Here is a 17,564-nt window from a genome sequence, read left to right on the forward strand (position 1 = left end):
GTATCTAGAATACACAAATAATTCTCAAAATTCATTAATAAGAAAACAATCTGATATAATGGGCAAAAAATCTGAACAGACACTTCTCCCAGTAAGAGAAACAAAGAGCAAAGATGAATCATTGTGAAAATGCAAATTAACACCACTATGAGAATGGGGTAAACTTAAAAAGACTGACCAAATCAAATCATTGCAAGGATGTAGAGGAACCAGAACTTTCATATGCTGTTAGTGGAGAAAGTAGATAGTATGAATATTTGGAAAACAGTTTGGCAGGTTCTTAAAACATTAGACACCTACCACACAATCCAGCTATTTCCACTCCCAGGCATTTACCCAGGAGAAACAGAAACATATGTTTATATAAAGACTTGTACATGGATGTTGATATCAGCTTTATTGACAATAGGTTAAAAACCAGAAATAACCTAAATATCTATCAAGAAGTGAATGGATGAACAACTGTGGTAAATTCATACAATGGAATGTTCCTCAGCAATGTAAAAGGAATGGACTGTGGACAAATCTTGAAATAATTATGCAGAATGAAAGAAGACAGACAAAAAAAACAGTGTGTGCATATTATACACATAAGGCTTCCCCAGTTGCTCATGCATATATACTTGATTTACATAAAAGTCTAGGAAATGCAAACTAATCTACAGTGATATAACGCAAATTAGTGAGGCTTAGGGACAAACAGGGGGGTGGCGAGGGCTGGGCCAGAGGTTCCCAAGGGACACAGGGAACATCGGCAGTGACACATCTGTTCATTGTCTTTGTTTTGGTGATGGTTTCATGGTTATTCACGTCAGTCATATTGTACAGATTAAACCCGCACAGATTAGTTTATATCAATTATGACTCAATAAAGCTGCTATAAAAGGAGTATCTGTTTTCATTTTGAATATTTTTTAGCACTTGGACTTAGACAATTCGTTTATGCATAATCTCAGATATAATTTGAATAACATACAAATTAATGTTAATTTTAATTATTAGTCAGTTGATTTTCATCTCTGTATTAATTCTCAGAAACTCCAATGTGTTTAAACATATTTAACTTACTCAAAAGAATACAGATCCTGAGAGACTGTTCTTCCTGTTTTTTCAACATCTATCATGAATAGTCCATAGGTATAGAAGCAATCTAATATTATCACTTTTCAGCTAATTAGTTTGTGGAATTCTTTTTCAATTAAAGGAAAGTTTTGTACGGCAGGAAAAAGTAAAATCCATGGAATATATCAAATGCTAATACTTTTTTTCAACTGCAAGGGAAAAAGTATATATCACAGTCAGTAGAAACCTTTTCAGAGTTACTGATTGTCTATAAGTCTTATGAAAGAATTTCAAAAGTACAGAACTGAATACTGAATCTATATGTATCTGTCACCAAGCTTCAATCATTATCAACATTTTGAGATTATATATTGAGCTCCTCCCCCACATTTTTATGGAACATGAATTCCAGGCATTATATTATATCGTATCACAAATATTTCAATATTTTTACATCTTTTTCTAATATAAGCCAACAGTGTTTTAAAAAATTGCTTCACACAAAGTGAATTATACTTCATTACAAGAGTACTTGACTTAATTTCTTATACTTCTTCCCTACTATTTTATAGGAGTATGAACCCATTTAGAAATTTTTATTTCAATTAAGTACTCAGGAGATTTTTTTTAAAAAGCAATATAAAAACATATGTATATGTTTATATGAATTTCAGTACTTTTAAAAGAAATATTTTTGATAGGTTATTCTGAAATTAAAACAAACAAGAGGGATCTAGAATACACTAACAAAAAGACGTTCATTTGCTTCTTTAGTAATTCTCTTATTTATATATCCTTCCATGGTTCCAGCTGGTGATGTGGTGGAGTGGGCTTGTAGGTTTGTGAGACGGCTGGTAACTCTTTCTTAATTTTGTGAGGAGGTTGTTAAACATCACTATTATTAAATATTATGTAGATTCATAATAAAGCAAACTTTATTAAAAAATTCAAATACTCAACAATTTTAATTTTACTACTATCTATGCTCTTTAGTTTACATTTCTGTTGTATCTGTGTGGTTAGTAGCATCATATGTGCTACTGAGCATCTTTTCTCTACTTTATGCTTCGTAATGTTATTTTGGAGACCTGAAGTTAGTCACAGGAGGAATATTTATGCATGAGACATAAGCAAATGCTACACATCAGAGCCATCCCTCAAACCCCTGCCAATGTGAGGGCCGATGTCCAGTGGCCAGCACAACACTGCTTCTGCCCTGAACATTAACCATGAATTAGGTACTGCAGTCACATGAAGTCTGTCTTGTCTTGAAATTTGAGCATAAAGATCCTCCTAATGCTGTAGTATTAAAAGTACATTACATAGAAGGCCCTTTCTCCTTTGCTTTTTGCTTCTCTTCTTTTCACAGCTATTTGTAAGGCCTCCTCAGACAGCCATTTTGCTTTTTTGCATTTCTTTTCCATGGGTATGGTCTTGATCCCTGTCTCCTGTACAATGTCACGAACCTCTGTCCATAGTTCGTCAGGCACTCTGTCTTTCAGATCTAGTCCCTTAAATCTATTTCTCACTTCCACTGTATAATTGTTACGGATTTGATTTAGGTCATACCTGAATGGTCTAGTGGTTTTCCCTACTTTCTTCAATTTAAGTTTGAATTTGGCAATAAGCAAAGGAGAAAAGGAAAGATATTCTCATTTGAATGCAGAGTTCCAAAGAATAGCAAGGAGAGATAAGAAAGCCTTCCTCAGTGATCAATGCAAAGAAATAGAGGAAAACAATAGCATGGGAAAGACTAGAGATCTCTTCAAGAAAATTAGAGATACCAAGGGAACATTTCATGCAAAGATAGGCTTGATAAAGGACAGAAATGGTATGGACCTAACAGAAGCAGAAGATATTAAGAAGAGGAAGTCAAAAAGCAAATTTATTTTAAAAATGAGTCTTTAGTTTAAAACTTAAAATAACACCAAAATTTGCTAAACTTGCTTTGCCAGTGTATATTTTCAGAAATCAAAGCTTTGTCTGTCTAGCCTGCATTTATATTTAGTCTGGGTACTTAATCTCTTTTTTTGATCTTAGGTTTTACCATACACTTTAAGTTGCTTTATTCAGTTAGTTTTCATAGACTGTAAAATCATTTTGTACTAGCAAACAGCTTATTTTGAAACTGCTCAGAAAATACACAAACGAGTAACAAGGAATTATAATCAACACTGTGATTCTTTATATGTGTTTCATTTGTTTAGGTTATTTACCTCTTGTGAAAGCTGTGTTACTTGGTTCTTTTGATGGTCCAGGTCTTTTAAAACCAACGAGTTTTGTTTTTGTAACTGAAGCACTCTTCTTGCCAAGTGGACACTAGGAGAATGGAATAAGAAAATCAATATGTACAAAAGAGGACTACTACCTCAAACATTAAAAATGTGTCTGTGTGCTTGAAAATTGACCATCTCCTAATAGTACTTAAATATTAACAGGAAAAAATATAGAGTCAAATAATATTCTCTAGTGTCAACAGTAGAAGACCAACATCCCAACAACTCAGAATTTTGAAAGTAACATTAAAAATCTTAATGCAACTGTGATATGTTGATTATCACAGTAATAGTTTCTACCCCTTGCTATAAAAGTGGAGAGTTACATTGTGATATCTGCTTGAAAAGACCGCAAGAAAGCAATTTACAGCTATTCTCCATTTTTTATAAAAATTTCCCTTTTACAAACAAATAAGGCAATTAGTTGAAACAATAATAACCTTGCACTTTGAAAAGTATCAGTGTTTTCCGCAGACAACATAATGCATTTCATAACCAAAAACACAACTGAAAAGCTTTTCTACTGAAAATAGAGATGGAAAACATGTAGGAAAAGTAGAGACAGATGTCTAACAGTAAAGGTAAAGATTCTGTACTAAAAGAAATCACTAAAAGATCACACTGTGATCACCACATCACAACTTATTTACTGAGTGTAATCTTCAGTATTTAAAATCACATTAAATGAAAAATGTCCCAATTCCACTTTTAAGACACAGCGGGAAAAAAAAAAAAAGGCTCAGCTATAAAATCGTTCCTCCTAGCCACTGGGGCACAGTGCTTTAAAAAACTGCTAAAAATGCTGAGAAGACTTGTTCTGTAATTCCAGAAACTTAAAAATTTAATATTTATTACATTTTCATAGTCCATGAGCTTAGTCCATTAATCTCAGAACCTCAAGATCTGCAGAAATTGAGAAGACAGGACGTTCTACAATGACAAGAAGAAAAATATTTTCGTTCTAACTCAAATTATAGGACATAAATAATTCCATTGTATTTTAAATACTTCCTAAATTAGAGGTACCAAGGGAACATTTCACACAAAGATAGGTTCGATAAAGGACAGAAATGGTATGGACCTAACAGAAGCAGAAGATATTAAGAAGAGGTGGCAAGAACACACAGAAGAACTGTACAAAAAAGATCTTTATGACCTAGATAATCACAATGGTGTGATCACTCACCTAGAGCCAGACATCCTGGAATGTGAAGTCAAGTGGGCCTTAGAAAGCATTACTATGAACAAAGCTAGTGGATGTGATGGAATTCCAGTTGAGCTATTTCAAATCCTGAAAGATGATGCTGTGAAAGCACTGCACTCTTAGAAAGCATTACTATGAACAAAACTAGTGGATGTGATGGAATTCCAGTTGAGCTATTTCAAATCCTGAAAGAAGATGCTGTGAAAGTGCTGCACTCAACATGCCAGCAAATTTGGAAAACTCAGCAGTGGCCACAGGACTGGAAAATGTCAGTTTTCATTCCAATCCCTAAGAAAGGCAATCCCAAAGAATGCTCAAACTGCTGCACAATTGCACTCATCTCACACGCCAGTAAAGTAATGCTCAAAATTCTCCAAGCCAGGCTTTAGCAATACGTGACCCGTGAACTTCCAGATGTTCAAGCTGGTTTTAGAAAAGGCAGAGGAACCAGAGATCAAATTGCCAATATCCGCTGGATCACTGAAAAAGCAAGAGAGTTCCAGAAAAACATCTATTTCTGCTTTACTGACTATGCCAAAGCCTTTGACTGTGTGGATCACAATAAACTGTGTAAAATTCTGAAAGAGATGGGAATACCAGTCCACCTGACCTGCCTCTTGAGACACCTGTATGCAGATCAGGAAGCATCAGTTAGAACTGGACATGGAACAACAGACTGGTTCCAAATAGGAAAAGGAGTACATCAAGGCTGTATATTGTCACCTTGCTTATTTAACTTATATGCAGAGTACATCATGAGAAATGCTGGGCTGGAAGAAGCACAAGCTGGAATCAAGACTGCCAGGAGAAATATCAATAACTTCAGATATGCAGATGACACCACCCTTATGGCAGAAAGTGAAGAGGAACTAAAAAGCCTCTTGATGAAAGTGAAAGAGGAGAGAGAAAAAGTTGGCTTAAAGCTCAACATTCAGAAAACTAAGATCATGGCATCTGGTCCCTTCACTTAATGGGAAATAGATGGGGAAACAGTGGAAACAGTGTCAGACTTTATTTTTTGGGCTCCCAAATCACTGCAGATGGGTGACTGCAGCCATGAAATTAAAAGACACTTACTCCTTGGAAGGAAAGTTATGACCAACCTAGACAGCATATTAAAAAGCAGAGACATTACTTTGCCAACCAAGGTCCGTCCGGCCAAGGCTATGGTTTTTCCAGTGGTCGTGTATGGATGTGAGAGTTGGACTGTGAAGAAAGCTGAGCACTGAAAAATTGATGCTTTTGAACTGTGGTGTTGGAGAAGACTCTTTAGAGTCCCTTGGACTGCAAGGAGATCCAACCAGTCCATCCTGAAGGAGATAAGTCCTGGGTGTTCATTGGAAGGACTGATGCTGAAGCTGAAACTCCAATACTTTGGCCACCTGATGCGAAGAGCTGACTCATTGGAAAAGACCCTGATGCTGGGTGGGATTGGGGGCAGGAGGAAAGGGGACAACAGAGGACAAAATGGCTGGATGGCATCACCGACTCGATGGGCATGGGTTTGGGTAAACTCCGGGAGTTGGTGATGGACAGGGAGGCCTGGCGTGTTGCGATTCATGGGGTCACAAAGAGTCGGACACGACTGAGTGACTGAACTGAACTGAATTGAACTGAACATCAGAAAAAGGAGTTCATACAAAACTCTGGAAAAAATTGCTAAATATCACCCTATATTACTATTTCTAAGAACCTGTTATTCCAAATGATGAGTTCTTTTGTTATACAGTGAACTGGGTAGCTCACTTAGGTATGCTCATATCTGACTTTTATCCTTGCGATGCCTAAAATTTTGCCTTAATAACCAATTGAAGTTAGAGATGGAAAACACACAGTCTTTCTGTGCCTGACAATCATTTTTTACAAAAACTACATTCTTGATATGTAATTTATAATACCATAAATCCCATCAATTTAAACAATTCAATAGCTTTTAGTATATTTAGAGTTGTACAACTATCACTATAATTTAGTTTTAGAGTATTTTCATTACTCCTCCCCCTCAAAAAAAATTTGTACCCATTAGCATTACCCCCTTTCCTCCCTGTTCAGTCTGAGGGATTCACTCATTTACTTTCTTCGTTTATTGACTTTTAAGGTATTTGCAGTTTAGTTAAGTTCAGTCGCTCAGTCATGTCTGACTCTTTGCAACCCTATGCACTGCAGCATGCCAGGCTTCCTTGTCCATCACCAACTCCCAGAACTTACTCAAATTCATGTCCATTGAGTCAGTGATGCCACCCAACCACCTCATCCTCTGTCGACCCCTTCTCCTCTTGCCCTCAGTCTTTCCCAGCATCAGGGTCTTTTCCAAAGAATCAGTTCTTCACATCAAGTGGCCAAAGTATTGGAGTTTCAGCTTCAGCATCAGTTCTTCCAATGAATATTCAGAACTGATTTGCTTGAGGATGGACTGGTTGGATCTCCTTGCAGTCCAACGGATTCTCAAGAGTCTTCTCCAACAAACACAGTTCAAAAGCGTCTTCAGTGCTCAGCTTTCTTTATAGTCCAACTCTCACATCCATACATGACTACTAGAAAAATCATAGCTTTGGCTAGACGGACCTTTGTCAGCAAAGTATTGTCTTTGCTTTGTAATATGCTATCTAGGTTGATCATTGCTTTTCTTCTAAGGAGCAAGCATCTTTTAATTTCATGGCTGGAGTCACCATCTGCAGTGATTTTGGAGCCCCCCAAAACAAAGTCTCTCACTGTTTCCATTGTTTCCCCATCTATTTGCCATGAAGTGATAGGACTGGATGCCATCATCTTAGTTTTCTGAATATTGAATTTTAAGCCAGCTTTTTCACTCTCCTCTTTCACTTTTATAACAGGCTCTTTAGTTCTTCTTCACTTTCTGCCATAAGGGTGCTGTCATGTTATTGATATTTCTCCCTGCAATCTTGATTCCAGCTTGTGCTTCCTCTAGCCCAGCATTTCTCATGATGTACTCTGCATATAAGTTAAATAAGCAGGGTGACAATATACAGCCTTGATGTACTCCTTTCCTGATTTGGAACCAGTCAGTTGTTCCATGTCCAGTTCTAACTGTTGCTTCTTGACCTGCATACAGATTTCTCAGGAGGTAGGTAAGGTGGTCTGGTATTCCCATCTCTTTAAGAATTTTCCACAGTTTGCTGTTTATGGCTACTGTATACTCAGTCCCCCAATATAAAATATATCAAGTTCCCTAAAATCTGACTTTAAAATAAGATAGAGATCTTCTTCAAATAAAATAAGTCTTAATGCTAATTTTATGTTGTTTACATTTTAAATCTGTTGACTCATCTTTGCAAACATCAGTATTACATATCATTAGCTATGTCTTTTTATTAGGTTAATTTAAAAACTTTGCAGTCACTTCATTCATACTTTCATTCTCTTTTTTCTCATTCTTCATACATGTTAAAATCAACTCTTTTATCTTTCTGTCTCCCACAGAACTCAGTATTAGGGTCTTTTTTGACATGGCAATTTCTTAATAAATGTATGTTGGTCATACAGATCATATTTGTGTAGTGTTCAGTATATGATAAAGAATACAATCAAACACTATTACACAGAAACAGTTATTGATGAGATTAAATGCAATAAAGGATGCACAAAAATAATGAGATACAAAGGTCACCCATTACTAACATTTTCAAGCAGTTAATGACTTGAAGACATCAAGTTTAATAATATTAAACAGCTCATTGGTTTGGGTGCTTTTTGTTTTGTTGGGGAATTGCCTCATGCTCTTATGCAGATATGGTGTGATACCAGTTATCAATGTAAAATACCACATAACACAAACCACTTAATTGAAGAAATTCTTGGTATGCTGGTGCTTGAGCCCTAACACCAAAGCTATCACTAGTCTGAATTTCCTGTCTTTGGCAGGAGGGTTCTGAGGGCGACAATTCTGCTCTAAGTAGAGGGAAGGCGTCTGACAACCTCTTGGAGTCACCCAGAAATGTGTGCTGCAGTGCTTCAGCGGGCAGCTCATAGTGCTATTTCACTGAGGAAACCCTTCTAAGAGCTGATGCTGATGGGAACCACTGTGACTACTACTATGAATGCGAATACTGCTGTTTATGACCAACGTTTAGAAAATGATAGACACTGTGGTACAACTGGTCTACAACTGAACCACTGATCATGTTTGAAAAATTCACTTCCAAGTCAGTAGTAAGGACAGCAGAATACATCTCACAGATTATTAGAAATTATGTTAAAGTTCTCAAATTGCCCTTAACAACCCTTGTTCTAGGAAAAAAAGAAAAAGAATATAGTATCAAGAATAAAAAAATACTGTGAGATACTTTTTCTTCAAAAAATAAAATATTTAAGCACACAGAAAACTCAGGAGAAACAATAAATAAAAATTTTCATCATTATAATACTTGCAGTTACACTTTTAAAAAATGATAAAAAGAAAACTAGTATTTTTTTCTCTGGATCATGAATATCAATGACTGCAGAAAAGTAAGCTGAGTTGGAAGAAACATATTTATTAATTAATTCAATAAAATAATCATGAACATTCTCTTTTAACAAACATTTATTAAAAACCTATCACCTACCTAGGTACTAGGATTTCTCAATTTCTTCCTGGAGGAGCTAACTGTTACCTGAGGAAGATGGGCAAGTAAAAAAAATTATAGTAGTACATTAAATAATATAAACGGCCACAATGAAGAATGAAAACTAATGCAGTGACAAAACAGAGAAACTGCATTCTGGGTAGAGGGAAAAGCAGAAGTGAAGAATGTTCTGCTGGAGAAAATTGAAAGCAGTGTGGTATGGATTGCAGCTTCCCGAGTAGCTCAGCAGTAAAGAATTTGTTGCAATACACGAGAGACAAGAGAAGCAAGTTTGATCCCCGGGTCGGGAAGATCCCCTGGAGGACGGCATGGCAACCCACTCCAGTATTCTTGCCAGAAAAATATCATAGACAGAGGAGCTTGGTGGGCTATAGTCCATGAGGTCACAAAGAGTTGGACATGACTGAAGCGAGTGAGCATGTATATAAGACACTTTCCATGTGACAGTGTGTGCATATAACATATATGTGTATATATGTATACACGTATATATAAATATATGTGAGTGGCAAAGAGTTGGACACAATTGAGCAACTACACACACACACACATACACACACAGACATGTAATATGCTTGAGTACATGCTCAGTTTTTCCCCCTAATAGGGATTCATATCAAAAAGTTTGGAGACCACTGTTCTAGGCCAGTTTTGTCCAACAGAATATAATATAAGCTACATATGCAATTTAAATTTTCTATTAGCCACATTAAAAAGGTACAAAGCCTTTACTTCATGATACCAAAAATTATCTCAAAGTGGATCAAAGACTTATACCAAAGAGTTAAAAGTACAAATGCTTAGAAGAAGACACAGAAGAAAATCTTCATGAACTTGGATCTGGAAAAAGATCCTCAGATATGGCACCAAAAGTACAAATGACAAAAGAAGAAGCAAACTGGATGGACTGAATCAAAATTAAAACGTTCTGTGCTTCAAAAGACACCATCAAGAAAGTGAAAAGAGGGACTTCCTTGGTGGTCCAGTGGTTAAGAATTCACCTGCCAATGCAGATGACATAGGTTCAATCCCTGGTCCAAGAAGATCCCACCAGTCATGGAGATAATAAGCCCACATGCTATCACTACTGAAGCCTGTGAGCTCTAGAGCCTGTGTTGCACAACACAGACGCCACCTCAGTGAGAAGCCTGTGCACCACAATGAAGAGTAGCTCCCATTTCGCTGCAGCTAGAGAAAGTCCATGCATAGCAACAAAGAGCCTGGGCAGCCAAAAATAAAGAAAAAATTTCAAAATACATATCTGATAAGGGACTTGGAGATACCAAGGGAACATTTCATGCAAAGGTGGGCACAATAAAGGACAGAAATGATATGGACCTAACAGAAGCAGAAGATGTTAAGAAGAGGTGGCAAGAATACACAGAAGAACTATACAAAAAAGATCTTCATGACCTAGATGACCATGATGGTGTGATCACTCACCTAGAGCCAGACATCCTGGTACGTGAAGTCAAGTGGGCCTTAGGAAGCATCACTATAAGCAAAACTAGTGGAGGTGATGGAATTCCAGCTGAGCTATTTCAAATCCTAAAAGATGATGCTGTGAAAGTGCTGTGATCAATATGCCAGCAAATTTGGAAAACTTGGCAGTGGCCATAGGACTGGAAAAGGCCAGTTTTCATTCCAATCCCAAAGAAAGACAATGCCAAAGAATGTTCAAACTACTGCACAGTTGCACTCATCTCACACGCAAGCAAGTAATGCTCAAAATTCTCCAAGCTAGGCTTCAATAGTATGTGAACCAAGAACGTTCAGATGTTCAAGCTGGATTTAGAAAAGGCAGAGGAAAGAAAGAAAGTGAAGTTGCTCAGTTGTGTCTGATTCTTCGCGACCCCATGGACTGTAGCCCACCAGGGTTCTCTATCCATGGGATTTTCCAGGCAAGAATACTGGAGTGGGTTGCCATTTCCTTCTCCAGGGGATCTTCCCGACCCAGGGATTGAACCCAGGTATCCCACATTGCAGGCAGATGCTTTACCCTCTGAGCTACCAGGGAAGCCCCAGAAAAGGAAGAGGAACCAGAGATCAAATTGCCAACATCTGCTGGATCATAGAAAAAGCAAGAGAGTTCCATAAAAACCTCTACTTCTGCTTCATTGACTATGCTAAAGCCTTTGACTGTATGGATCAAAACAAACTGTGGAAAATTCTTAAAATGATGGGAATACCAGACCACCTTACCTTCCTCCTGAGAAACCTGTATGCAGGTCAAGAAGCAACAGTTAGAACCAGACATGGAACAATAGACTGACTTCAAACTGGGAAAGGAGTACGTCAAAGCTGTATATTGTCACCCTGCTTATTTAACTTATATGCAGAGTACATCATGCAAAATCTCAGGCTGGAAGAAATACAGGTTGGAATCAAGACTGCAGGGATAAATATCAATAACCTCAGATATGCAGATGACACCATTCTTTTTTTTTCATTTATTTTTATTAGTTGGAGGCTAATTACTTTACAATATTGTAGTGGTTTTTGTCATACATTGACATGAATCAGCCATGGATTTACATGTATTCCCCATCCCGATCCCCCCTCCCACCTCCCTCTCTACCAGATCCCTCTGGGTCTTCCCAGTGCACCAGGCCCGAGCACTTGTCTCATGCATCCAACCTGGGCTGGTGATCTGTTTCACCCTAGATAATATACATGTTTCGATGCTGTTCTCTTGAAACATCCCACCCTCGCCTTCTCCCACAGAGTCCAAAAGTCTGTTCTGTACATCTGTGGATGACACCACTCTTATGGCAGAAAGTGAAGAGGAACTAAAGAGCCTCTTGATGAAAGTGAAAGAAGAGAGTGAAAAGCTGGCTTAAAACTCAACATTCAAAAAATGAAGATCATGGCATTTGGTCCCATCACTTCATGGCTGATAGATGGGGAAACAATGGAAACAGTGAGAGACTATTTTCTTGGGCTCCAAAATCACTGCAGATGGTGACTCAAGTCATGAAATTAAAAGATGCTTGCTCCTTGGATGAAAAGTTATGACCAACCTAGATAACATATTAAAAAGCAGAGACATTACTTTGCTGACAAAGGTTCATCTAGCCAAAGCTATGGTTTTCCCAGTAGTCATGTATGTATGTGAAAGTTGGATCATAAAGAAAGCTGAGCACCAAAGAATTGATGCTGGTGTTGGAGTAGACTCCTGAGACTCCCTTGTACAGCAAGGAGATCAGACCAGTCAATGATAAAGGAAATCAGTCCTGAATATTCATTGGAAGGACTGATGCTGAAGCTGAAGCTCCAATAGTTTGGTTACCTGATGTGAAAAGCTGACTCACTGGAAAAGACCCTAATGAAGGCAGGAGAAGGGGATGACAGAGAATGAGATGGTTGGATGGCATCACTGACTTGATGGACATGAGTTTGAGCAGGCTCCAGGAGTTGGTGATGCACAGGGAAGCCTGGAGCCCTGGAGTCCATGCTGTTGCAAAGAGTTGGTCCCTTACCTATATTATGTTATGTTCCTTTTTGCCTACTTTCTGCAGAGTTTTTTTTTTTTTTTTTTAAATTATAAATGGGTGCTGAATTTTGTTGAAAGCTTTCTCTGTATCAATTGAGATGATCATATGGTTTTATCTTTTAATTTATTAATATGGTGCATCACATTGATTAATTTGTATATATTAAAGAGTCCTTGCATCCCTGGGATAAAGTCCACTGATCATGATATATGATCTTTTTAATTTGTTGTTAGATTCTGTTTGCTAGAACTTTGTTGAGGATTTTTCCATCTACGTTCACCAGTGATATTGGCCTGTAACTGTCTTTTTTTATGGCATCTTCGTCTGATTTTGTTATCAGGGTGATTTGTTGCCTTGCAAAATGAGTTTGGGAGTTCTCCTTCCTCTGAAATTTTCTGGAAGACTTTGAGGATAAGTGTTAGCTCTTCCCTAAACTTTTGGCTGAATTCACCTGTGATCGCTTCTGTATTTCAACCTCCTAAGTATTTAAATGTGGCATACTGCTGTGCTGAGTAGTTTGATGTTATGGGTGGATTCTTTTAGAAATCTGGGATATTAAAAATCAGGAGAAAGGACGTGATTTTAGCTTAACTGAAATTCAAGGCAAGACAAATGAAGAATTGCTTAACTAAGCTGAGTTTATGTCTCCTTAACTACAATGCATGTACAATGAAAACAAGGGTTTATAGTGAGTTCTTTATAATGAGTAACCAGGGATACAGTCAGGGAAAATGACTCCTGCTAAAGTTTGGTTGGTAGGCTATTTATTTATTCAGTACTGAACTCCTCAAGAAAGCATTGCTTTTACAGGCTCTTTGTTGGGATATTACAGTAGGTACAGCATTCAATTCTTCTTTGTAATTACATAATTGCCACGTGATTCTTTTTACCTGCACCAAGATTAAATTTGACATTAACTAGAAACTAATACCACCAGAGTATAGTTCTGTATTTAAATTTTAAACTAAATTTTTACCTCTTATATGCTAAAATTAATTCCTCATGGGTTATCTCTTAGCTTTCCTCAGCACCTCTTGACTCCAAATAAAAGTTACCATTTTGGATTTGTCAATGGATGTCAGCACTTCTGATTATCACACACAATTTCATAGAAGCATAGCCCAGCCGAAGTGAACATGGTCGACCTTCACTCATATCTGAGTTATCAAAGCACAATGGGTGACCGACGCTCTGTCTTGAGTCCTTCAATACTGGATACTTCACTTAGTATTACCAAAACTTATATAACTAACTGAATATACTCAGATATCTCCTAATTAGTTACATACTCTGAAATAACATTTGGCTTTTTGGTCTTTTACAGTTTTAGAAGGTCAGAGTTCTGTCTCGGACATGAACTGGCATGAAGAAATGGTCAAAAAAAAGGGCACACAGGCCAGAATGATTTCAGCTTCAGAAAGCATCAGGTTGCTCCCTGCACTGCCCACTTTCTTGGCAGTTACAGGGACTAAATAAATAGTGGTATATTCTGATTACCTATAGTTTTATGTCTTTTTCTAGTTTTTCTGTAGGGTTAAACTTTCAAGTTGATTAGCAGTAGCTTTTTAAAGGACTATTCCTAAAACCTACCCAAATGAAATAAGCACAACTTTTCTCTAAGGACAAAAATGAGAATTCACATATGTGAGAATAAAGGAGCGGAAAACAAAATTACTTTATGCTCAAAAGTCTGCTAGAGAAAAGAAAAGCTCCCTCTGTGTTATTTTTTCCTTTATTATAAAGATTAGTCTACTGTGAAAGTTTCAACTTAAAGCTCTTTATAAAACTAGACAGAAACTAAAACAAAGGTCAACAGTATGCAGTAAATCTTGCAATTTGAAAGGTTTAAAAACCCTCAGAAAAGTCTCCACATTCAGGTCTGCCAAAACAAATAGAGATGCACACACTAGGACCACGTTAGTGCCTGGGTGTTGCCCATTTAGTGTTACAAGCTAAAGAGCATAACCAAAACATGTAACCAGAAAATCTTGTTTGCTATTTTCAAAACAATCATGACCGAAACAAAAACATTACTTCAGGTTTTCAAGTTTAGTCAAGTCAAGAAGAGCTTATTTTATTTTAATCTGCTTTAATTGTCTAAGCCCTTTTAACTTTCCATGACTTTGACCCAGAAAGCTTAATACAATATTTAGTTATTGCTCATATCTCTCTTGAAAATTCAAACTGGGAGCAACCTTATTTAACAATTATAATGCATTTAGGATACATTTCTGGAATTTATTTTTCAAACTAATTTTGAAAAGTTAGTTTTGTCACTTCTTTATGGGAAACTGCCATTATGGTCTATGTTTTAAGAAACTGACTTATATCAAAGAATGTGAATCTCCAAACTAGTTTCATGTCCAGGGGTTGTTTCTACTAATTACCTCAAGAGGGTCTCATTACAATAAGACAAAATTGTTTTAAATGAAAATTCAAATTATGCCTCACCAGCATTTTTGGAACACTGGCTTTATCTCTAAAATCAATGGTTTGATCAATTTATTTTAAGAAACATTAACTAACATAACAAACTTCACTTGAACATCTACTCAATGCCAGGCATTCACTGTGATGAACTTTGCATCCATTTTCTCATTTTAATTTCATAATATGCCTTAAGTGGCAATAGGTAACTAGTGAAAATTTTCAGTGACTTGTCAATTTACAAATGGCACTCAAAAACAGAAGGCCTACAAACTAAAGTTTTGAATAACCATTAAAATTTATCTTTTTGAAGAAATATCCAATGATGTAAGAAAATGTTCAGGGTAAAATTAGAAGACAAAAAGTTAAACTTCTAAGTTACATACAATAACACCATAAATATGCAGAAAAATATATCTATCTGTATACATTTTTGAATGGTTATCTTTGGATAGCAGGATTACTGGTAATTTTACTTATCTAAAATACACATGTATTCTTTTTATAATCAGAAACCCCCTCCAATTAAGTGTTACCCTGAAATACCTAAGTTGGTTGTTGAATATTTGTTGTTAAGTCCCCAAGTTGTGTCTGACTCTCTTGCAACCCCTTGGAATGTGGCTTGCCAGGCTCCTCTGTTCATGGGATTTCCCAGGCAAGAACACTGGAGAGGGTTGCCACTTCCTTCTCCAGAGGATCTTCCCTATCCAGGGATCAAAACTGCATCTCCTGCTTTGTTAGACGGATTCTTTACCACTGAGCCAACCAGGGAATTGGTTGTTGAATATATGAGATTTCAAATCAAACACTGTATGAATGGGGTATATTGTATAGCAGATGTGAGACAAGCTCCTTTGAAATTTCAATACATTTTGTTATGGGCTGATGTATAATGGAAACTTTGTTATGCAAATATTTCATTGGCCATTCTGTTATTTTATAAGTCACCTTAAGCTTCCATTGTTTTAATTTCAAATGTGATGAATTAAATATAAATTTTCTAGAAGATTATATTGCTTTCATTTTTTTTTTTTTTGAACTGGAGGATAACTGCTTTACAATGCTGTATTGGTTTCTGCCATACAACAATCTTAAATAAATTAAACCTAAAGCACAAAGCCATTTACTTCTTTACAAATATCCATTAGGAAATCAAATAAGGACTTTGCGAACTTCAGAAATGCATCAGATCCTCAAAAGGGATTTTCTTTGCCACGGGTCAACTTTGTGTGTACAGTAGGTACTCAATAAAAGTTGTTGAATGAATGGGAAAAGGAATGCATAAATGTCCTCTTTGGCTGTCCAGACTTACTTTCCCTTCACTCCATTTAGATGACCTGAGAAGCACTTCCTCAAAATAACCCTCTGGTTCATCATGAGAAGAATGCCTGGCACCAGCTGGTAGGAGGTATTAATAGCATGCCCATTAGGCACTTGTTCAAGGCACATAGATAGCTCAGTGATAAAATCTTTAGAAATATTTGGGCAGACAGTTAGGATTATACAGAACATGAATCAGTTATGGTTCCTTATATTTCCAGTCTAAATAGTAAGAAATCAACATCTGTTTTGGAAATTCCAAAAAACATATTAAGGTAATAGTAACACTTGTTTTCAATTCTAGAATAACTCAGCATTTGGGGCTACCAAAAGAAACCTTACAGGAGAAAGTTTTCTTCCTTGTGAGCAAGATGCATGTGAAGGAACTGGATCCTAAGATAGAGAAAATTACGGGCTTTCTCCTTCAAATTTCAACTTTTAGCATTTTACCAATCATTTGCCACTGATAAAAAAAAAAGTTGCTTGCCCTTAAAATTATTTTTCCATTTTTCCCCTGGCAATATAATCCTCAAATACAGAGATACTCTGAAAATGACAAATTATCCTAGGTCACCCTTAGTGACTTGGAGGGACTCAGGGAAGAATGTGAATGGAATGGGATTACACCCAATTTTTCAAATAATACATAATTTAGAAATACTTGCATCTTCACTAAACAGAATTAACCATTCCAGCTACAATTTTTTATCTAGTAGTCAACTATCCTTGATCTATTTAGTGTAACTAGCAGGAAACACAAGTTCTAAGCATCTTTTTGTTACCTCTCATAAAATGACCTGTATCTTATATCACTTTTGATAGCCATAAAGACATGTTATCTTCTGAGCCAAAGCTTCTATAGAAGTATTAGAGTTAAGATTAATTCCTTTTCTTACTTAGTATGTAATGTCTCTAAATGTTTAAATCAATTCATATAAAAACAACAGATAAGCAAGCAGCTTTGAATCCTCAAATACTCATATGAACAGACAATTCTGCTAGCTGTCTCACACCATGCTGGGTAGAGACAATGGAGAATAAACAAGAATAAGCCGTACTTGCTGACCTTGAGGATCTTTCCATCTGGCTGGGGAAGCAATATAGGAATGAGAGCTAGCGAGATAAAGACAAATGCTTGTTATGTGGTTACATGGAAAATATATGTTTATAGGCAGGGAGATAATCATTTTGGGTA

At 36.7% G+C, this 17,564-nt stretch overlaps 1 protein-coding gene across 2 annotated transcripts in view; it reads right to left on the minus strand.

Annotated features, from left to right (window-relative positions):
• The window catches only part of PIBF1 (progesterone immunomodulatory binding factor 1), a 230,739-nt gene that overhangs the window by 69,387 nt on the left and 143,788 nt on the right, over positions 1–17,564 (minus strand). For both annotated transcript variants that reach the window (XM_020902643.2, XM_020902642.2), the window contains exon 14: positions 3,279–3,381. In XM_020902643.2, coding sequence (XP_020758302.2) covers positions 3,279–3,381 — 103 coding nt within the window. The remainder of the gene's footprint in view (positions 1–3,278; positions 3,382–17,564) is intronic.

Source organism: Odocoileus virginianus, chromosome 8 (genome assembly GCF_023699985.2).
Source record: "Odocoileus virginianus isolate 20LAN1187 ecotype Illinois chromosome 8, Ovbor_1.2, whole genome shotgun sequence".
Classification (NCBI taxonomy): Eukaryota; Metazoa; Chordata; class Mammalia; order Artiodactyla; family Cervidae; genus Odocoileus; species Odocoileus virginianus.